Below are 22,040 nucleotides of genomic sequence, written 5' to 3'. Positions count from 1 at the left end.
GCCCCGCCCAGCGGCAGGTCGTGTGACGTCACGGGACTCGACAGTGATGGGAAGTCGAGTGAGCGCTGGTGAGTTTCTGCTAAACCAATAAAATCTCTTAAATCTGCCGTGTCACCCCAACGGGGAAGTGGCCAGGACACAGAGTCACACACACAGAGATACAGACAGACAGACACAGACAGACACAGAGATACAGACACACAGATACAGACACACAGACACAGACACACACAGACACAGATAAAGCTCGTAACCAGCAGCCGCAGACAGTTTGTCAGTGAGCCGGTGAAGTGTGAGGGGGGTGCAGTGTGTTTCCTCCCGGCTCTCGGAGGCTCTTTTATCTGCCTGGTTATCAGCTCGTTACTGGACATGTGAGTAGCAGCAGATTGTCTCTTTCATTGTGTGTGTGTGTCTGTGTCTGTGTGTGTGTGTGTGTGTGTGTCTGTGTGCGTGTAGCAGTTGTAAGCTAGCAGTGAGGAGTTGTCATGTTGCCATAACAGCGCGTGAAGCCCACGAGCAGCTTGTTGTGCAGCGTTAGCTTACTAGCATACATCACACACACTAGCATCACGTTCCTATAATGCATGAACACAGTCAAGTAATATGTCTAACTGTCCGCCGAAAGGACAACACGTTAGCCCGGGTTATCCCTGACACGTTAGCCCGCAGGTATCCAGCTTCGCCGCGGGGCTCTGCAGGAGGTTTAGTCCTGTAAATACGGGATTTGTTGGAGGATTTGACTAATATCATTATAGTGTGTGTGCGTCAGGCTATTCCTGGAGCTGTTGTGACCATTCTGACAGAAATCCCTCTCATGCATCCTCTCCCAAGTGTTGTTTCTTCTTCCAGCTGATCAAACATTTAAATATATTTAAAATCCCAAACATTTGAATGTTTCAGGTTCATAACTGGGAGAAATTCCAGCTATTTTTTGTATTACAACTTGTATAACTATTTTAAATGTGTTGGATTATTGTTTGGACAAAACAAGGAACCAGATAATGTCAGGTTTTGCTCCAGGAGGCTGTGATCAGGGTTTTCCGCTGTTAACTGATGTTTTACAGACCAAATAATGAACCAATTACTGGATTGCGTAATATGTCATGTGTACTGAGTTTATTTCTCTTCTCTTTATCACAAACATCCTCTGGCTTTGAAATGGAAACATGATATGTGCATTATTTGATAATGGAAACAATCTTTGGTTGCTTGTGCCGTTGCAGTTTCACACTACTCTACTATTACAGTGTCGTGTTGTCATAGAGCTTTTTAGAGAAGTCTGCATTGGGGAATATAAGGAAGTCTGTGGTGTAAAAAGTGAGAAAAGGTGAGGAAGTTCCTGGTTTGACTCAGTTTAAGTGACTCAAAGTAAATCTAAACTGAATATTTCCTCCTCCTTCCTTATCTTCACATGTTGGATAATGAAGGAGGAAGTAAAGAAGGAAATGGTTTGGTTTTACAAATCATAGGCACTTAATTTTAGAGTTACACATTTCTCAAGCAATGCTGTCTTAAAAATTGCAATCTTTATTTCCTACTGTTTTAGGCATCAATTGAGGTGCAACAAATTATGAATTTTTTAGTTGAGAAACTAAAACATGCCAGAACAATGTTGTCCTTGTTTACTTTGTTGTTATTTGCAGTATCTATACCAGCACAATGTTGGGTAAGTTTCCTGTCTGGAGAGGAAACACACCCTTCTGTTGTAATCACTTCATGCCAAATTTCAAACATCGATACAGCAGTCAACAACTATTTTCTGCGTAAAAAGATATGGTGGAGATAAGATATGGTGGAGATATAGATGGTGTCGCAAGTCTCTCCCTGTGAAAACCACGGAACCTCTCTATGTTTATAAAGCCAAACTAGGCTTTTGAGGCACTGATAATTCCTGTTAGATAAGGTGGACGTCTCTGTTTGTCTTCTCAATGGTTGTTTTAACTTGTAAAACTGCATTTTCTGTTTTTCTGCTTTTAGAGAAAATGAGTCGCATCCCTCTCTCTCGCTCTGAGGTGTTTGGGGAGCTAAGGAAGGAGCTGCATGATGGTGAAGAGTTCCATCAGTCCGACGTTCACGTCTTCATCATCATGGGAGCATCGGTGAGAGCGGGGGCGGCCACAGTCTATGAAGTGGTTGTTTGAGTAAAGTCTAAATAAGTAGGCTGTGAAATTAAATACAAGAGATAGTGGTCTGGAGCAATCTTCATCACACAGAAGTCACTGTGTGATTTTAAAAAACAAAAACAGGGTAAGAACCCTTTTGGCCACAATTTCAAAGAAAGTGTGTGGAAATCTTTAAAACTACTGCAACAATTGTGCATGAAGGAAATGTTGAAACTGATTTCACAGAGCTTCTGCAAACAAGCAGAACAAGTATTCAGTGATAAGACACTGAATACTTGTTCTGCTTGATCCTCTTTGCTTTTTTATTTCAGTAGTATATGATACAGACAATGTGAGGATTTACAACAAAGTCATCAGGATTGTTTTCTGAGAACTTTGATAAAACAGGTTTTTCTGAAAGGAATATTTGCATTTAAATTTGGCGATATGTGATTATAGTATAAAATAAACCAGGAATTTTACCAAGTATCTGAGACAAATCAATAGCGCAGTCAAGTTTATGCATTACACAAAAACCACTGGACAGATACCACGGAACTTGGTCAGGGAAGAACCAAGATTAGGCGTCTTATTTCTAAAGAAATAATACACAAATGTTGATGAAACAAATCAGGCATACTCAGGGGAATGTTGGGCCTTGGCAGAGATGTACATGCTCTCTGAGGGCCTTTGAGTCATTGTTATTTTACTGCTAAGGTACAAAAGATGGACTGAAACAACCCAAGAGAATACTGGAAATCTCCTCTTTCACTGTTTGCTATTTCCTCATACCTGTCAGATGTGGAAATCAGGAAGTAAAATCATTTCCTTCTTGCTTTGTCAATGTTTCTTCCACAACTCCATTCGGCCTTAAATCTATCTAAATATATATGTCCTCCCTGAAACTACAAATAAGAGAACACAATGTTAAAGAAGAGGGAGTCTTTCTGTCTGTGAAAACGTGTGATCTAAACACCCTAACTTTCTGACAGCAACAGCTTTGTTGCCTCTGCCAAAACCATCATTTCTGCAAAGTAAATTTCAAAGAACCAGTCTTTTTTTTATTTGTCATAAAAACACGTCATCAAAGATTTGTTTTGGTTTAGTTTCTTCTAATCAGGCTTCATTCAGCTGGTTATTTGCCGTGTCCTTTCTCTTGCTGCTGCTTTTTTGCAGTGTCACTGACAGTCAGCGGTTTTCTTTCAGTGTGACACACAGGCAGCTCAGATGAGGAGCTGGGCGGCTCTTTGTGCAGCTGTTTGTTTGTGTGTGTTTTATTCATATATGTGTGTGTGTCGCTGCAGCTGTTTCAGTATGTGTACTGAAAGCTCCTTTTTAAATTTTAATAGCCTTTTCACATGTTTTACCAAGTGAATACACACAGTCACGCCACATCTCCAAACATTTACTTACTGATACTAAAATCAATAGTTGTTTCTTTCTGAACATGTGGGAGGTGTGACTGAGGGCAGTCAGTTGGTTTCACCAGATGCGGTGTTATGAATGATCCCTGGTATGCACAGCCATTGTTTTGTTCTGTGAGACTTGTCAAGCAACAATAGCTAAAGGTGTCACATTTGCTGCCAGTGAGGCAATAAAGCACCAGGTTCTTCCACATACAGCAGGACAGACTGGTTGGTGGTTCTTGCTTCCTGTGGGATTACTTTCACCATGTAAAGCAGCCTAGTTACCAACTGCCACGTGGTGTGAGCAGTAGTATTGCAGCATCTGGAGGCTTTTGTGTAGTAAAATATGATTACAACTTGGGTTTGGTGCACTGGTTTAATTAGCACCACAGTAACGCAAGTACACAGTGTCAGCCGATAATGATTGTGTACATAACCTGTATTTTGAAGGTGAAATCATTTTTCTTGTCATGTGGTTGTATCCATAGGGGGATCTGGCTAAGAAGAAAATCTACCCAACTCTCTGGTGAGTGAAACTCGGAACTCAGATAAAGGCTTGTTACACTTTTTACACATCAGAACTGAATAAAGGACATTACTCTCATGAAGTGACCATATACATCTTTTCTTTATCTCCCAGGTGGTTGTTCAGAGACGGCCTCCTCCCTGAGCAGACATATTTTGTCGGCTTTGCTCGCTCCGACTTGACAATAGATGCGATCAAGACTTCCTGCATGCCGTACCTGAAGGTGAAATTAGACATTTGAGATGCATCTTCTTTTTTTTTTTTAAGTCTCTCACAGATTATTGTTCCAAGTAGATTTATAAAAAACAATATTAAACCAACAAGTAGGTACACAGATGCATAAATGCTCCTTTTGAACTTTTCATCTCCAAATTAAAACTAAAAGGACAATTTGTGTTCCACTTATTAATTCTCTGTTATTGATAATTGTATTAATATCTACAATAGGACAATTTAATGCCAGATTTGCATATTGTCATTTTGTATTGTTTACTTACATAAACAATCCAACTTTATGTGTCAGTGAACAACTGCTCTTTTTCACAAGGTCTATGTGTGTTGTTAAACTTTGATTATGCTTATACTATAAGTGTATGTATAAACGTACAGGAAAAGACAATTCAATTGTTAACCACAATGTCAGTTAATCATCAACTATAATTGCATGACTCATTAAAGTCCTAATTATGTTTAAAGCAACTTTCTCCTTCCCCCAAGTGGCCAGAAAAATCAGTTATTAAACAGTTCATTCCTGATTCTCACACTCAAACTGTTGTTTCTTCATTTTGAAGCCCCCCCAATTAAATCCATGCATGCATAAATGTTCTCACCCTCTGGCGCAGGTGGCGAATACAGAGGCAGAGCGGCTGTCGGCCTTCTTCAGCAGGAACACGTACATCAGTGGAAAATATGCTGACGAGAGTTCCTTCTCTAAACTGAACACACACATTCAGTCTCTGCCTGGAGGACCTGAGGCAAACCGTCTCTTCTACCTGGCCCTGCCTCCCACCATCTACCACGACGTTACGAAAAACATCAGGCACCACTGTATGAGCACGAAGTACGTACACACACTTCTCTTACTAATGTGATGGACATTTTTCTGCTATATCGGAATGACGGCAAACACACAGAGCTCAATCTGTAAGATTTAGGTATTTTTCATTTTAAGGGATACAAAAGATCCCTCAAATAACATATGAATGTAGATTTGATATTATATGAGACATGTCTACATTTACCAGCTTCAACACCAGTACCATGGTTCAGAGGTGTGTGTGTATTTTGTGAAATTAATCAGCATCACTGGAAGTTCTGGATGCATCCGTAGGTGCAACCAGATATCCAAGTGATAGGTTTTTTTCAAAATCCATTTATATTTAATGAGGACTTGTTAAGTAGCAGAAATGTCTCTGTACAATGCTACACAACCACAAACGGCAGCCCTCAAAGTAATCTTTCAGTTCAAGGTTAAGTTTAGCATTTATGTTACATTGCAGTATTTTCTCCCTCCCCTCTCCTAATAAACTGCTAATATGACGCTTAAGACAAAAACTTCTTGCCCTTCCTCCACAAGTCGACCCAGTGGAGAAGACAGAAAATCCTCAGTTGTCAGTGTTCTTCTGTGATTCTTGCATTACTTGCTCTCCAGTTGGATCAATCTAAGTATTATGAAAGGCCTGTACCTACAGTATCTGGGGTTATTGATGTGATGAGTGAGGAAAAAGAAGAGCACTATGTTCATTTTCCTCTCTCTCGCTGTGTGTGTGTGTGTGTGTGTGTGTGTGTGTGTGTGTGTGTGTGTGTGTGTGTGTGTGTGTGTGTGTGTGTGTGTGTGTGTGTGTGTGTGTGTGTGTGTGTGTGTGTGTGTGTGTGTGTGTGTGTGTGTGTGTGTGTGTGTGTAGAGGCTGGAGCAGGGTGATTGTGGAGAAACCATTTGGACATGACCTTCAGAGCTCAGAGGAGCTGTCCACTCACCTCTCCTCCCTCTTCACCGAGGACCAGATCTACCGTATCGATCACTACTTGGGCAAAGAGATGGTGCAGAACCTCATGGTGCTCAGGTAAGAAAATCATCCTCGGATTAAAGTTGTTTTTATTCATTTTGTTTTATTTTAGCTTTGTGAATATTCTGATTATCAGATGCTGTAAACTGGAATGAAAGTTTGCTGGTGAACATTTATGGAGGAACAAAGTCCCAGATTTATAACTGATTTTATTATTATTCTTATCAAATAATTATTTCGGAATAGGGTCAATAAAACAGTAAACTGAACATTAGGAGCTTATAGTAAGAAGATAAAGTCAAATAAAATACTATATTATTTTGACACAAGATGGAAAGAGATGAGCACAATACTATACATAAAAACCTGTTCAATACAAAGTCAAATCCACCTTTTCTAGTCTTGATGTCCACTCAAAGCACTTTACAGTACATTCACACAAACATTCATACAGTGCATCTATGGGCAAAACTGTTTATATGAGAACAGCACAGTTGTCAGGGGCAATATGGGGTTCAGTATCTAGCCCAAGGACAGTTCGGCAATGGGAAGAGTGGGATAGAACCCCCAACCTTCTGGTTAGAGGACGACCTGCTCTAACCCCTGAGCCTGAGTATCCATGCCACCCTGTGAATTGTTTTTTTATTTCCCTGTAAAATAACAATCTCCTTTTGAATTACGCTAATTTAATGCAACACTTCAGTTTCAGCTTGTTTTTGTTAGAGAACCCCTGTGAATATCACACAAAGTAAATAGAAACTGGGTCCTAATAAGGAACAAAGCAGAGAATAAATGTTTATGGATGTTGTCTTGAACAGCTGTCCCTCGTGCTGCGTCTGACGCTGAGCACAGAAAACCATTATATGATGTTCGTTGCAGGTTTGGGAACCGAATCTTTGGGCCGATCTGGAACAGGGACAGCGTGGCCTGTGTCGTCCTCACATTTAAAGAACCGTTTGGCACCCAGGGACGAGGAGGCTACTTCGATGATTTTGGCATCATCCGGTGAGGGGAATAAAATCGCTTGGATTTGTCTTTACAGTGTAATGATGAAGTTTAATGCTTTTGTATCCAGGTTTAGAGTGGAGCTATATAAAAATGAGAATAGTAACAGCTTCTTAAACACTGCATGCAGAAAATCCTCCCCATCACATGATCTGTTATAATATGAATTAACTTGATAACGACCATCACATCCTCCTCCTCCTCCTCTCTGTGTCTTTTGTGTGACCACGTGTTCCTCTTGTCACGATCAGAGACGTCATGCAGAACCACTTGCTCCAGATACTCTGCCTGGTTGCCATGGAGAAACCAGCTTCCACCAGCTCTGATGATGTCAGAGATGAAAAGGTACAAAACCTTCTGGAGACAAAAAAAACCCTCAACCGATGTGGAGATGTTCAGTATTTCATGATTAACTGTAAATTCTCAAATAGTAGCTGAGGCCTTTATTTACCTCAGTGTCAGAGAGAACCAGGCCTTTGTTTGTAATTTCTCCTTTTCTCCAGACGTCCTCATTCTTTACATTGTTGTCTTGGCAAAATCAGAATAATCCATTTCCACAGCACTAATTCCTTCAAGAGTCACATCAGGTGTTTCACTTTGTCTTTTCACATGAACAATGATGAATGAAACACTTCCTCCTTTTCCTTTTTGTTTTAGCTTTGTTGACGGTGGCTTAACAATCAGGAGTTTGGTTTACTAGGTTGTGAAAATAAATCTCTTAAAATGTACTGTGGATGAAGTCAGGTCAGCTGTTGTAACATGTAATTCCACCTCCCTCCATGTATTTTATTATCTCTTGTAGGTGAAGGTGCTGAAGTGCATCGCTCCCGTGTCCATGTCGGATGTGGTGCTGGGTCAGTACATCGGGGATCCAGAAGGCGAAGGAGATGCCAAACTGGGTTACCTTGATGATCCCACAGTCCCTAAGGGATCCACTCAGGCCACCTTTGCCACCGTTGTGCTCTATGTGCACAACGAACGCTGGGACGGTAAACATACTTTGCCCTTGACAAAAGCAAATACTTGTCGTGCCACATTTTGCTGCGTTCTTTCATAATCTTTCATAACGCATTGGTATGGACTTCATCCTCCTCAGGTGTTCCATTCATCCTTCGCTGTGGCAAAGCTCTGAACGAGAGGAAAGCTGAGGTGCGGCTGCAGTTCACCGATGTCCCGGGAGACATCTTTGGAAATCAGTGTCACAGGAATGAGCTGGTGGTGCGTGTGCAGCCCAACGAGGCCGTCTACGCCAAGATGATGAGCAAGAAACCCGGCGTTTACTTCAGCCCTGAGGAAACTGAGCTGGACCTCACATACAAGAGTAGATACAAGGCAGGTTCAGGCTGATTTATTTATATATTACTGTACGTACGAGAACAAAACTAACAACTTGTGCCTTCTTTTTTTAGGATGTGAAACTTCCAGACGCTTATGAACGTCTCATCCTGGACGTCTTCTGTGGGAGTCAGATGCACTTTGTGCGCAGGTCTGTCTTTTTGTTCTTGCATCTGTCTCATCTTACAACATGGAAACTAAACCAGTCTTTTGTAAGCGCTTTATGAGTTAACGGTTTTCAACACTAGATGGCAGCATAGTGTGTAATTTTCATACTCAGTCCTGGCATGGACGAATCCACGAGTTGTAAAAGTGTTTAAATTTTATAATATGACAGCTGGGTTTTTTATGACTGCCAATAAACGCAGAACTTTTTGTTTCTGCAGTGATGAACTACGACAAGCATGGAAGATCTTCACTCCTCTCCTTCATCACATAGACAAAGAGAAGCCAAAACCTATTCCATACAAATATGGGAGGTAGGAGTTGTCCTTCAGTCTGTCTTTTTAACCCCAAGAGGAGTTCAGTACAGAGAGATGCATGTGATTTGTTTCTCTTTTCTTTCAGCCGTGGCCCAGCAGAAGCGGACAACCTCTCAAAGAGAGTTGGATTTAGCTACAAAGGCACTTACAAATGGGTCAACCCTCACAGACTGTGAACTGCAAGGACGTGAGGGCGGAGTAGAGGTAGGGTAGGATAGTGGGAGGGGTGCGTGAGTGGTGTCATGTTCCAGTACTGGAGTGTCTCTGAGGGAGGAGGCGTTTCCACCGTGTGGATCCATCACAGTAGCAGAACAAGAAAGGCGATATTTAAAAAAAAAATGGATTTCTCAGGTGTAGTTATTATTCCATGAAGCCAGTTCAGCAGACATTCAAAAGAGAATCCTGAATTAGGAATGCCGCCGTCTTTATTTGAATCTAGATGTGGGACCAAGTCAGTTGGAGAGGGAACAAAAGAACAAAATCTGAAGCAGGAGATTTTGTGTGATTTAAAATAAATGTCCGAACTGGCTCCATGTCCCCGTCTCCTTTGAATTAGGTCTTAATTTGTCAGGATGGTAAATGGAATAACGAGAACAGAACACAGCAACAACAAAACACTCATCTGAGTCACGCTCACCCAGCGTAAATACTTTACTGCACCAAAGACGGTGACTGGACGGAGCAGAGACGAGGAACAACAGCTGTCACTCTTCAAAGCATTTGATTGTAGAACCTTTTATTCTTTTACTGCATTTATTAATCACACTTAGTGGAAGCTATTCTTACAACTCATGTACTCATGTTGCCTCCTCTGCCTTGGACCAAGCACGTCATGTTAAAGATAAACAGACTGTGTGGTTTGTAAAGGGGCCAGGTAGCATCACTTCTAAACATTCATACTAATATAGTCTTATATTAAAGTGTAAACTAAGCTCTCTCTTGTTTAGTAGTTTTATTAACTTCTTGACATTTTTCAGGTTTATTTAAGTTGCTGATTTATTTTTTTGTTCTATATTTTAAAAGATGCAGACGGCAGTGGAGTCTGACACAGGTCAACAATGAATGTCTAATGACGCACTGCGGTTCGCTGCTCATGTAAAGTTAGCTACATTTCCACAACTTGGAATAAAATACTTTTGCTTCTGTTACTGTGTTTCATGTGGTTTCTTACAGGGTCACATAAGCTAATAAGTGATTTGTTAATAAGATGTTTTCAATGTTATTCAACATTTCAGTGAAAATATGCAGACTAGATTTCTTGCTGAGGGTTAGATGATAAGTTTGGTACCATGTTCTTGTCTGTACGTGAAATACAAAGTGTTTAGCGATGCAATCTAACCTGGCTCAGCATTTTCCACAGTTTAGTTGCATGTGTTGGAAGATATTGGCTGAAATCAACCTGAGGCCACTGTAGGTTCTCCATGCTTGAGAGGGGAGGGATCTTCAGTTAGTTGCAATTTTCACCCTCACCTCTAGATGTCACTAAACCCTTAGAAAATAATGGCCCCTCTAAATCTCCATAATGAAGTTATATTTTGTTTATCTGTATAATAACTGAAATATAAAGGTTGTTTAGTGCTAAGCTCTGTTTCCCCCTGCTTCATATCTGTTGGCTAAATCAAACCAATAATTCTCCATATTTATTTAAACCGTATTTTATGAATGAGAAGAGGCGTGGTTCACACCAGAGAAGTTAATATCAATGATAAACATATTTCTTCAGTGTAGGCACAAGATACAATTACATTTGGTTTATATTATTTATATATATATATATATATATATATATTCTAAGACCTTATAAGCACCCCCGTGTGTTGGTTAAAATAAGAGAAATCACCTTTCTAAGAATCTAAAGTACTCCAGCAATGATGAGTTGACAGATTTAATTTATTCACAGACAGTAGTTGACATATTTCCAACACACATTAGCCATTACTGATAAACGGGTCAGGCAGGTTCACAGTAACAAAAGGCAAAGTGGACGGACGTTAAGTAGATGCTGTAAGTCTTTGGTTTGACCCAAAACACTAAATGAGACAACGGCCAAGATGTAGCAACCGTGCATCTGAAGGCACTTACTTGCATGTTCATATTAAAACAGTTGCTGTGTGCAATCGACAGTTTGTTAATAATACAGTACAAGACAGGAAATATCAGTGAATTATGTAAGACACAAAGTGAGGTATTACATCTATGATTAAATAACTTGTAGAGATGATGGACACGGCACTCACTGGACGGCAACATCTATTTGAGATGAGGCACCATGCCCTGAGGAGTGGGCCTGTGAAAATCAGAATGCGTGATGTAAAGCCACATCAACATTGTGCGATTACAGTCGTTACTGATGGACATTTATGGTCCGACAAAGACATGCGTTAACCATAATGTGGATGTGGATTTCTGTTTTAAAATTGACATCATGCATTTTGATTTCCTCTGGCACCAAAAGAATTTCTCAGGCAAAAACAAAAAGTAGTTGGACCATCATATACGGTCCCAACAACTATCTTTCAAGTTTCAGTATGAGTCAGGGAATGAGAGAAATCACTTTAAGACATCAAAAACTGAATGTTAAGAACAAAGTGCTCAAAACCTGCGCCGGAGACAGTTGAGATAAACGACAGCTGTGTTTTGATCAGTTACGGATCATCCCCCGTCTGTTTCAGACGAGCAACAGAGGAAGAGTGGGGATGATCTCCGTTCAGAAGGCACTTGGTCAGTTTGGTTTTTCTGTTACATGTGCTCCGGGTGGTTCTGCAAACAGCGTATGAACTCTGTGACTGGTTGGTCCTGGTAGCAGATCTGATACACTGCATTGAACAGCGGGAACCTGGAGGAGGAGGTGGAGGTAGAGTTGAGGTTGGAAATAACACTGGATTGATGTATTTTCTATCAGTGCTGGGATTTGTGTGTGTTGCCTTTGTTGCTCAACTTACTTGTCAATGAGGTCTTTGTGTTTGAGGATGAGATAGACCTCAGCTGCTGTCGCTGGTCCCTGCAGCTTCTGGCCGTTCAGCATCTCTTTCTCCAGCTCCTCAATGGACTGAGCAAGAGAAGAAATACAAGAAGAAACATGACACATCTACGTGTAAACTCCCATTAAAGCAAACTTATTTATCAATTTCTCTTTCCTCTAGTGTCTTATTTAGCTTTTCTATGTATGTAAAAGGGCTGCAAAGTTAAAAGTCCACAGTAAAGGGAGCAGTATAAATAAAATAAAAAGGAAAATGAGAGATGGTCCACACAGTTAAAAAGCTGCCACTACTTACTCACATAAACATAGGATGTGTGCGAACAGTATAAACCTTTTCTACTTGTCGACTCAATATTACTGGTCATTAAAATCTAAATACACTAAACACTCCTTAACTTAAAGTTGTAAAAGTATTTGTTGTTTAAAGGGGAAACAAAATCCTAGTACTCACCTTCTTGGTCTTTACAAACGCCTCGGCTACTTTGCGGTTGCGGCCGCCGTAGCAGGTAGTGATGAGGTCGGCCACGCCGCAGCTCTCCAGGAAGGTTGCAGAGGACACGCGCCCAGCGGTGCAGAAAATGCGCGCAAAGGCAATCATCTCCATCAGGCCCAGTCTGATCACCGCTGCCTTCGTGTTGTCCCCGAAGCCCAGACCGTCACAGAAACCTGCCCCGACCGCCACGATGTTCTGAAGGACGGACGGGGAGGACAGACATGAGTAGAGACTCCAGACACGAGAGCTGGACGTACTACCTGGAGAATCGTAACGACATTCCAGTAATGTCTAACCCATGGATGAACATGGGTGAATTGAGCAATTGAATAAAGTATTGACAACTATTTGATGTATTTTTCTCAGTTTTCTGATGTTTCACAAACAAAAATGAGATTTTGTATGTTTTGTACAATAAGTGATAATAAAAATAATTAGCTGCACCCGTACATAGACACAAACAGAACTCTCCTCAACCGTTTGTCAATTCACATAGTTACTACAGGAAAGGAGCAAATCCACATATTCCAGAAGCTGGAACCAGAATGTCTGAGGATTGTAGCAAAGAAACAACAAAAACCCTGACGATGTCTTTGTTTATACGTCATTTCAATATTCAAATGTTTGAGTTGTTGAACATAATGTTTCATGTTGCTTGTTAACAAACTGCCATTTTGCCCATTTTCCTGCCACAGGGACTTTAAGGTCACAGCTTAATTGATTTTAATATTTCTATTGTAAATGTGTATTTACTCACACATATGTGATATTTCTGGGACCCTGTTTTTCAACAAGCAGCTGGGTTCCACAGTGAACACTTACCTTCAGGGCTCCACAGATTTCCACCACGTCGTACTCCTCCACTACAGTGACTCTGAAGTTGCTGGTCTGCATGAGTTCCTTCAGGAGAGCACCGTGGTTTTTATTCTTACATCCTGGAAGCGGAGCAAAGAATCTGGTTATCTTTCAGCATCTCTACGAGACAACTTATTCTGCCAGTGACTTTCATTCATAAACGAGTAGATCTTTCTCATGGTTGAAACGATGACAGGTATAAAACTGCAGAGCCTCTAAGAAAATTATATTTGCCAGCTTTGATCCAACAAAAACAAATGCTGTCACAGCAGGTTAGCGTTCTCTTGTTTTATACAACAGTAAATCCCAGGAAGCATGTGGTTATGTGGTGTGTGCAGGGAAGTGAAGAAAGCATATGTCAAAGTGAACCAGCCCACTCTGTCATTTACACATCAGCTGAAGGCAGATTAACAGTCCCCCCGACGATGAGAACACACAGATACTTCCTGTTTCAAAGGTTAAAACCTTTATCGTTACTTTGAAATCCTGATCCAAGTGCAACCTGGAACTAAATAAATAAACCCTTTCATTCAAAAGAAATAAAGAATAAGACACCGTAAGTAAGACTTACCGATGGTGGTCTCACAAAACTTCTCATCAGCAACCTCGTTGGCAATGTTGGCCCCCATCAGCACGCTCATGTTGATGCCGAGCTTCTCCTGGATCACGTCAGAGATGAGTCTAAGTCCATCGGGTCCTTCGTCGACGCCCTGGTGGAACAAGTACACAAACACAAGTAGTGTATTTGCATTGAGCAACGCCGAGCTGGTATTTGGGTCAAAGACCATACTGCTCAACGGCTGCTGTAACCAGCCCATGACTGTTTGTTTTGGAAACAAACTGCTTCTGCTTGTTGTTAAAAAAATAAAAAATCGATTAACAGTCGAACCTTAATGAGAGAAATCCCCAGTGCGTCGCTCTTGATCTTCCCCTTTATGGTGTCGCACACTTTCCCAACAAACTGGTGCGGGATCACAAACACCAGGATGTCCGCGTCACTGGACGCCTCCACCAGGTCTGGGACGGCCAGCTGAGAAGAGGTTAGGAGAGGTAAGGGTGAGGGAATGATGTCGCAGTGGTTTAATTCACTATTAAAAACTATAATATGGAGGAAAGTGTGACGTGGACAAATACAGGTAGAAATCATAATGTGTACAAAGCAGCGAACAAAGACGCAAAAACACACAATGACAAACACCCGTGCACTTTCATGGCGAGAAACAGTTTCTTACCACGTTTGTTGGAAGCGTGTGACCGGGCAGGTACTTCACATTCTCGTGGTCAGTGTTGATTACTTCCGTCAGCTTGCGCCCGTTCACCATCTCCTCGAACACCCACATTTTGACGGTGTTGTCAAATTTTGCATTCTGCGTGGCATTGGCACCCACTATCTTGGCAATGGCAGAACCCCTGTATTGGGAACAGTTGAAGGGTTAGTGTTACGTTAAATTCACAGTTCGTTTCAAATTTGAGAAAACTGTCAGTGAAGAGATCCACTAATCGTAAGCCTGGCTTCTTGAAATGACCCAGAGTCCAGTGTTTGGGTTCTCGAGGCCGATCCGATCACCTTTACATTACATCACCGTCGGTCCTTATGATTACCCAAGACGTATGTTTATGGCAGGTCTGAACAGGACCTTGATCTTGAGTAATTACTTGATGAACGCTTTGATTAACGGGTCATTACTATTCCTGGCTCTCCATGTGTTTTATGCTGCTCTGTTAACATCAACCACGACTACTCTCTCTGAGCAGGATGGCCCTGCAGCCAGCAAACAATTAGCTAAGCTGATGTGGGAATTTTCCAACTGTCTGATCACATTTATGAATGTTTATTCTTGTACAAAAGGTCTCTCCTGAAAAAGAGATCAATGTCTAAATCAGCATAACTAAAGTGAGAGCTGAGTCTGTATTTCTCTGCACAAAGTTGAACACGTTCCCAGAGGGTGTGGGACTCTGCCAGGTTTGCATTGTACAGGACTGTACCAGCGGGGGAGCTGAGCCACAAGGCAAAGCTTTCAGTTTAAGACTCGATCTACGTTCCAACACTCACCTATGGCCACTGAAAGAGTGAGATTGTGAATACGAGCAGCTGGAATGAGTTTCCTCTGTTGGGAGGCAGGGCTCAGCCTTAGAGATAGAGTGAGGAGTTCAGACATAATGAGGGAGCTCGGAGAAGAACCTGCAAACAGCAGCAGCAGCAGAACAAACTCTGTTCAAACTCTGGCCACAGCATTCTGGATAAACTGTAGTTAATCAAATACCCAGAGGACTTTTAAAGATTTAATCATGAAGTTAAAATGTTGTGTTTCCACTGAGAGATCGTGAAGAAAACAGGTTTAATCAAAACAGCTGGAGTCTATTTAATAACTGAATTTAAGAGGATTTGTTTTTAAATCATGAAGTTAAAATATAGTTTCTCTACTGAGAGATCATGAAGAAGACAGGTTCACTTCAAACAGCTGGAGTTTATTTAATACATGTTTCACTAGAGGACTTTTTCCAATCATGAAAATGTTGTTTAATAGTTCACTGTAATTCAGGTATTAAATAAACTCCAGCTGTTTGAAGGTAATCTGTTCACTTCATGATCCCTCAGTGGAAACACAACATTTTAACTCCATGATTAAATCTTTAAAAGGTCCTCTAGTAAAACATGATTTAATCAAACTGTGTTTCCACTGAGGGATCATGAACAGGTGCATTATAAACAGCTGGAGTCTGGTTTCATGGACACGAATATAAAGCTCAGTTCTTTGTTTATGATCCACATGTTGACGGCTGTAGAATAACATGATCACATGTCTACTCTTCACGTGTAAATGAATGACAGTTGACACGTTGCGGCTCCGTGACCCGCAAATCATCCGATAATCTGACGTGGGGTCAGCTTTCTGCACACTCAGCTAATTTATTAGCTTTGCATAGAAACCCGATGGTAAACAAACAATCAAACAAACTAACTAACGGTTATGCTATCCGGCTAATGCAACAGTAAACATTAGCTCAAGCGTGCTAGCTCAACTACCACTGTTACTATGGGAAAATGCGGCTAGTTAACGTTAGCTCCACCTGTTTTCCCATTGATGCTAAGTTGGCTAGCAACGGTTCACACACACACACACACACACACACACACACACACACACACACACACACACACACACACACACACACACACACACACACACACACACACACACACACACACACACACACACACACACACACACACACACATAGAGGGGGAAACCTGCTCCGAAGTTGTCGCCATGTTTAAACACCCCCTCCCGTTCACACACATGCACACGGTAGTTTACCAGTTTCCAGAGCCGATGATGCACACTTTGTTGGGAGCTGCCATTGTGAGGAGACACTGCTGAGAGAGAGTGAGAGTGTGTGTGTGTGTGAGTGTGTCTTTGCTGCAGTGTGGTTATGCAAGCAGCACACACTGATCTCATTGGCCGGTCAGAGGGGGAGACACTGACCCGCCCACTGTGCACACTGCGCCCCCCCCCCACAGCAAAGTGGACTATTGTCAGTGTCAGTGTCTGACAGCTTCTCTCTTTCCTTCACTACAAGTATAACTTTCATGTCAGGGACACAGCTAACATAAAGAAGTGGAGAAATGGAGCTGTGTGCAACAGTTGTGCAACATGTGCATATGCATATCATGGCCATTAGTGTTTAAATTAAGAAAATAAATTGGGACCTAGAATACTTCCCTGAGGAACATCTAATATCCATGTGGCTCAAAAGCCAGACTGCACTTTGGCAGCAGTTCATCATATCCTATAATCAATCCTACCTTGTGTTGAATGTTCAGTGGTTTGTGGTTGAAACTGATTTAATGAGGCGTGGAACGAACCTTGATGTTATCATGGAGGCTGTTGTTTGTGGTGCTGTTGAACTGTATTGAATTTGAGTTGTTACTCATATATTTCTGTTAGGGTTTCCAATAAACTGGAAACTGAGTGCATAGAATATGATGCATTTCATGTAAAGTAATATAAAGCTCCATCTCGACCAGATACATTTTTCAAAGGCTACTTAAGTTACTTTGAATCCAGGAATTTTCCTTGTCACGGCAGATTTATCGTCTGGTTTTGCTTCTTTAACTTACACTGTGGATTTACCTGATAAATACTCTATACTACAATCTCTATTAAACACAATAAATGCCCTGCTTCCTCCACAGAGGGTATGTGGTGTGTCGCAGTGCAAAATACAGCCAACACATTAAAAGTCACAAGAGCAGCCACAGGAGGATTATTTTTGGGAGAAATTATTCGGTCCGACGAGCTCGAATAAAAGAGCATTATTGCGCAAGAGCTGGACAGCAAACAGGAGAGGGGACAAAAGAAGGAAGTGAACTTTCACATTCAGCAGTCTGGTGTCTGTGTGCAGGCACCGGCTGAGAGAATCCAGCTTATTGTGCAGGGAAGTGTCCACCACAAATATATATAGTCATCACATCATGAGGCGTAGTTCAATGAGCTGCACGTGGTTCCTCATAGGATTATCCCTCGTGAGGAAGATTATATTTCTGTTTTTTACACATGGAACCTTTCTGAGTTCAGTGATCCCATTAGTTTGATTTGTGACCAAATAATAATGCAAAGTGTTGAACAAACTTTAGTTTAGACCTGATGAAAAGTTTAAAAGTTCAGCCCGAGGAGAACATGAATGTCTTTATAAAGTTTAATGGCAATCACTTAAATACCTGTTAAGTCTATCAAATTTAAAAATATCATAGCCATCCTGCCAGCATAGCTAAACAATAACAGTAGATATGTGGAAATGTATATGAGGAAGTTATACAGTGTAAAAGAAAGCAATGTCTCCTCCTGTAGATTGATCTGATTTGAAAAACAATGGCCCAGAGCAGAAACTGTCCAACAATAATAAAGCTGTTGATTGTGAGTCACATCTGTACCTCACAACACAAATGATGACAGAACACGTCAAGTGAACAAAAGCTGCGTAAACGTTTAATCCATCATATTATAACTGCTTCATAATTTATCTACAGATCACCAGACTAAAATAATCATCCTTTCATATAGTTCATATATATATAGATATAAAAAAAAAACTGGAAACATGGCCGACAGGACTTTCGAGATGCATTGAATTCTGTTGTCCACTTTCATTTACTGATGAGTAGAATATAATTAGATGAACTGATTATAGCAATACAAACAAAAATAAAAACTGTATACTTGAATATTGTGTCTCATAAATATACTTTTGAGAAATAAACCATCTACAACATGTACGTAAAAACAGCTAGTTTATAATGAATAAATACAACAAGTACAATACTAGACAGATAAGAATATGCAAATACACAAAGATTATTATCCATAGTCATTACAATATATACATTAAATTACAGCAAATGGTATGACTGGGCTTGATGGTAACATCACACAGCTACACACCATACAATTCCCACTCCTTCTAAAGATTAGCAAATCAATAAACTGTAAACTGATATTTAAAGATGGTTTGTTGCAGACTGATAAGAAAAAAGTGTTTTTTGATACGAGGGCATTTAAAATGTTCCTTTGTTCACCTCTGAATTTGGCACAGATGTGGGGTAACACTGGAAACACACACACACGCACACAGATAAATACATGCTCGCAGTATAAAATCAAACTCACAAACAGATAATGACAGAATGCAGTCAGTCATCTGTTCATCGATGGACCCCATTTAAGACACCTACTGTACAGCGCTACATGCAAGTTAGAAAAACACATTCAACATGTTTATTCTCACTGATTTTATCTTTGCAGGTAAATACGATGAACAGCATCTGGGTACGTGTACAAATGTATGACATTCCCTTAAATGAATGTACTGAAGTCTGGTTTGTAGCCCACTCTTTAACAGGAAACACTTCTTTCTATTCTTAATTTCTTCTGAGATCTACAGTCTACTCTACAGTGATTATCATTGACAGGGGAAGGACAATCTTACAGCATAGTGCCTGGTTGACATGGAGAAGAGTTTAAATATTTGTTCTTAATCTGGTTTGTGAATTTTATTTCTGTGGATCCATCTCTTTGTAAAGGAAAAAAATGCTTTTAGCCCAGTTATCCTACTGTATTTGTATTTGTGTCTAATTAAATTTGCCATTTTGGGAAATGTGCTTATTCGCTTTCTTGTGGAGAAATTAACGAGAATATTAGCACGGCCTTGTCTGTCGGGTAAATATGATCTACAATGTCTTCATGGCGGCGTCACCGTGCAAGATGAGGTAGTAGAGTAAACTGACAAAATGCACAAAGACTGACATAGGATAAGGTTCGATGACATGAATATAAAAATGTAGTTTGGTGAAAAAGTCTAATAAAAAATTGTGATTTAAAGAAAACAGTAGTCTCACAGGTCTGTTATCTTCTAATATAGTTTGCTGGAACAAGGGTTTTTTGTACAAATAACAGGAACGATAGAGAAACACTTGCTTCATATGGTTAAGTAATCTGTAGAGTTTAATATTGATTTCCATATCAACTTCAATGCGAAAATGTGGTCAATTTAAACCCTAATAAATATTTATTTACTATTGGACATTTTATTCCTTATTTATGCTGAATTTCATGTTTGTTTTTAGACACATTTCAGATTTAGCAAGTTCAGCTCACCCGCTATCTTCTGAATAAAATGTCAAGGTTGTAGTAACTTAGCATTTAAAGATAACTGGAGGTAAACCCACTGATCGCTCTCTATTTGACCTCTCTTTATTTGCTTATTTCCAGGAAACCTCTCAGGAGAAATAAAATGGAATTCACACACCTGTAATATAAAGCATTATGTTGAAAGATAAAAGCGAAATAAATATACAATGGGGACATGCAAGTTTCCAAATAAAACTAATGACATTTTGTGAGTGAAAACAAATCTGCCACCAATTATTTTACAAAAAACTCTACAAATTGATAAAAACACCACGGCACATCTGGGATATCTAATTCTGTTTAACTGAACACATATGAACCTTTGTTAGGTTCATGCCCCCGTTAACTGAATCTGTTGCTATGTCTTTAAAAGCTGTTTACAGATGACCATGCAGTTATTCTAACGTTTTTGAACTCATCACAACATGTTGATAACCGGTGTCTGCTGTCATGCCGTCTACGTGGCCTTCTCCTTACTTTGGCCACATTATCGTTTTTCACCTCGTTGCTCATAAACCTTCACCAGAGACAGTTCAGACACGTTCCCTGTTGCTGCAGGAGTCTGCTTCAGCAAACTGCAGTGAACAAAGTTCATGAAGCCGCTCAGAGACGAAGGAGTGGCTCCTCCTCTTGGCTGCAGAGGCCTAGTGAAAGTTACTGACGTGACACTTGACATCATCCAAGCTCAGGACTGTTCCCTGGTCAGCGTTGTTGTGCTTCTTATCGGAGCAGCGACAAAGCTTGTACTTGATCACCTGAATATACAGAGAGGCAGGTCATAACATACTTATCTATATAAACGGTATATGGTTTTGGCTCAAGGATCAAACTATTTTAATCATTTAACTGCCAAAACTACCAATCAAATACATAAATACTTTCTGTAAAGGTATTTCCCAACATGACGGTTTCAAAGCCATCTCCCCTAAATAGTTATAAAATAGTTGTGGGGTAATACTGTCTCCTTGTTTGTTTTTGTTGGCCTAAATTTGGTAAAAATCTTTATCAGATCATTACAATTTCCAGAAAAAGTGCATGCAGGCATCAGGATTATTCTTCAATCTCACCTCATAAAAGTAGTCAAACAGCTCTAGAATAGTGAGGATGCTTGCCCCAATGAAAAGTCCCATCTGACCACCGATATCACCTGGAATAAAACAAATGTAGTAACATGATAAATTACAAGAATTCATCATAAATCAGAAAGGTAACCCATCCACCCATCAGTGTAAAACAGAGAGTCAACAAAGATTTGTACCTAAAAGTCCAGCCACTTCATAAGCCTTTTTTTGTTCAATAGTCTCATAGTTGAGAGCCTCAAAAAATATGTCTAAAACCAGGAGATTCTCCCTGTGGAGACAAAATAAGCAAGTCAACACATTAATATTACATTTCACTTCACATTATCCTATTTGCCGATAATAAACAGTAAACAAATAAACACATTTCCAATTGATAAAGTATTGTAACTATTTTATTTTTTGGGTTACATTCGTATTATAGGTGTGGTTCTTTTAGTTCTTTTATTTCAAACCTTTTTATAAGGTAAATGTTTCTTTTACAAACCTGTGGGTTACTTTATTTTCCCTTAAGTAAAATATGTTATTAAATATTGTAATATAATAACATGTCAGATGCAAATTGAATGTGTGTGTGTGTGTGTAGTGTGTACATTATGTATTTATCTACACTCCTTACTTAATATACTGCTCAGATTTGTTGTATTTCTTTGCAAGATATTTAGCGGAGGCCTTGCTGGGGATCTTGACGAAGGACAGCTCTTTGCTGTATCTGGTCATGTTGCACGGTGTCTCACAAACACAGAAGTCATTGTCTCTTTCCACCAGGAAATCTGGAGAGAAAGAAACCAGAGCTCAGCTTGACCTTTGGAACAGATCAGTGCAGCTGTGGAGAAGCCATGGGGTGATGTTCGTGTGTGTGTGTGTGTGTGTGTGTGTGTGTGTGTGTGTGTGTGTGTGTGTGTGTGTGTGTGTGTGTGTGTGTGTGTGTGTGTGTGTGTGTGTTCTCAGTTCAAACCAGGAATAAACGGGACAAACTTTTTTTATTACCGAGAGCTGGGTCAGCACATTCTTTGTAGAGCTCGGGGGTGCAGTACGGTGCATCGCCTGCAGCCAAAGCAACACACACTCATATCAGTGCC

At 40.4% G+C, this 22,040-nt stretch overlaps 3 protein-coding genes across 3 annotated transcripts in view; 1 reads left to right on the top strand and 2 right to left on the bottom strand.

Annotated features, from left to right (window-relative positions):
- On the top strand, positions 1 to 10,010 carry g6pd (glucose-6-phosphate dehydrogenase). Its single transcript, XM_035159292.2, has 13 exons — positions 1 to 68; positions 1,978 to 2,099; positions 3,997 to 4,034; positions 4,149 to 4,257; positions 4,877 to 5,094; positions 5,939 to 6,097; positions 6,920 to 7,045; positions 7,297 to 7,390; positions 7,848 to 8,034; positions 8,142 to 8,377; positions 8,455 to 8,531; positions 8,767 to 8,859; positions 8,948 to 10,010. The coding sequence occupies exons 1-13, from the start codon at positions 47 to 49 to the stop codon at positions 9,036 to 9,038; spliced, it is 1,572 nt and encodes a 523-aa protein (XP_035015183.1). The 5' UTR covers positions 1 to 46; the 3' UTR covers positions 9,039 to 10,010.
- A 723-nt stretch (positions 10,011 to 10,733) lies between these two features.
- Positions 10,734 to 16,636, bottom strand: LOC118111031 (glycerol-3-phosphate dehydrogenase [NAD(+)], cytoplasmic). Its single transcript, XM_035159294.2, has 8 exons — positions 16,511 to 16,636; positions 14,423 to 14,600; positions 14,080 to 14,220; positions 13,762 to 13,900; positions 13,158 to 13,270; positions 12,294 to 12,530; positions 11,805 to 11,911; positions 10,734 to 11,698 (listed from the first exon to the last, which is right to left on the bottom strand). The coding sequence occupies exons 1-8, from the start codon at positions 16,552 to 16,554 to the stop codon at positions 11,602 to 11,604; spliced, it is 1,056 nt and encodes a 351-aa protein (XP_035015185.1). The 5' UTR covers positions 16,555 to 16,636; the 3' UTR covers positions 10,734 to 11,601.
- Positions 16,637 to 18,159: 1,523 nt separating this feature from the next.
- Positions 18,160 to 22,040, bottom strand: part of LOC118110465 (acid-sensing ion channel 1) — a 44,407-nt gene continuing 40,526 nt past the window's right edge. Inside the window, exons 6-10 of the mRNA XM_035158220.2 lie at positions 21,949 to 22,005; positions 21,578 to 21,731; positions 21,138 to 21,229; positions 20,947 to 21,026; positions 18,160 to 20,634 (exon numbers count right to left, since the gene is read on the bottom strand). Of these exons, the coding sequence (XP_035014111.1) occupies positions 20,524 to 20,634; positions 20,947 to 21,026; positions 21,138 to 21,229; positions 21,578 to 21,731; positions 21,949 to 22,005 (494 nt within the window). The 3' untranslated portion in view covers positions 18,160 to 20,523. The remainder of the gene's footprint in view (positions 20,635 to 20,946; positions 21,027 to 21,137; positions 21,230 to 21,577; positions 21,732 to 21,948; positions 22,006 to 22,040) is intronic.

Source organism: Hippoglossus stenolepis, chromosome 6, assembly GCF_022539355.2.
Source record: "Hippoglossus stenolepis isolate QCI-W04-F060 chromosome 6, HSTE1.2, whole genome shotgun sequence".
Classification (NCBI taxonomy): Eukaryota; Metazoa; Chordata; class Actinopteri; order Pleuronectiformes; family Pleuronectidae; genus Hippoglossus; species Hippoglossus stenolepis.
The sequence above is the reverse complement of the archived record's forward strand: the minus strand, read 5'-3'. Positions and strand labels throughout refer to the sequence as shown.

What these genes read in the sequence shown, in the direction of transcription:
- g6pd (XM_035159292.2), top strand. Translation starts at nt 47, where the DNA reads ATGGGAAGTCGAGTGAGCGCTG. An exon ending in TCATCATCATGGGAGCATCG is followed by an intron (nt 2,100 to 3,996) that starts GTGAGAGCGGGG and finishes TTGTATCCATAG; the next exon opens with GGGGATCTGGCTAAGAAGAA. An exon ending in CACCACTGTATGAGCACGAA is followed by an intron (nt 5,095 to 5,938) that starts GTACGTACACAC and finishes GTGTGTGTGTAG; the next exon opens with AGGCTGGAGCAGGGTGATTG.
- LOC118111031 (XM_035159294.2), bottom strand. Translation starts at nt 16,554, where the DNA reads ATGGCAGCTCCCAACAAAGTGTGCATCATCGGCTCTGGAAACTG. An exon ending in TGGGGATTTCTCTCATTAAG is followed by an intron (nt 13,901 to 14,079) that starts GTTCGACTGTTA and finishes TTGTTCCACCAG; the next exon opens with GGCGTCGACGAAGGACCCGA. An exon ending in CACAAAGACCTCATTGACAA is followed by an intron (nt 11,699 to 11,804) that starts GTAAGTTGAGCA and finishes CTCCTCCTCCAG; the next exon opens with GTTCCCGCTGTTCAATGCAG.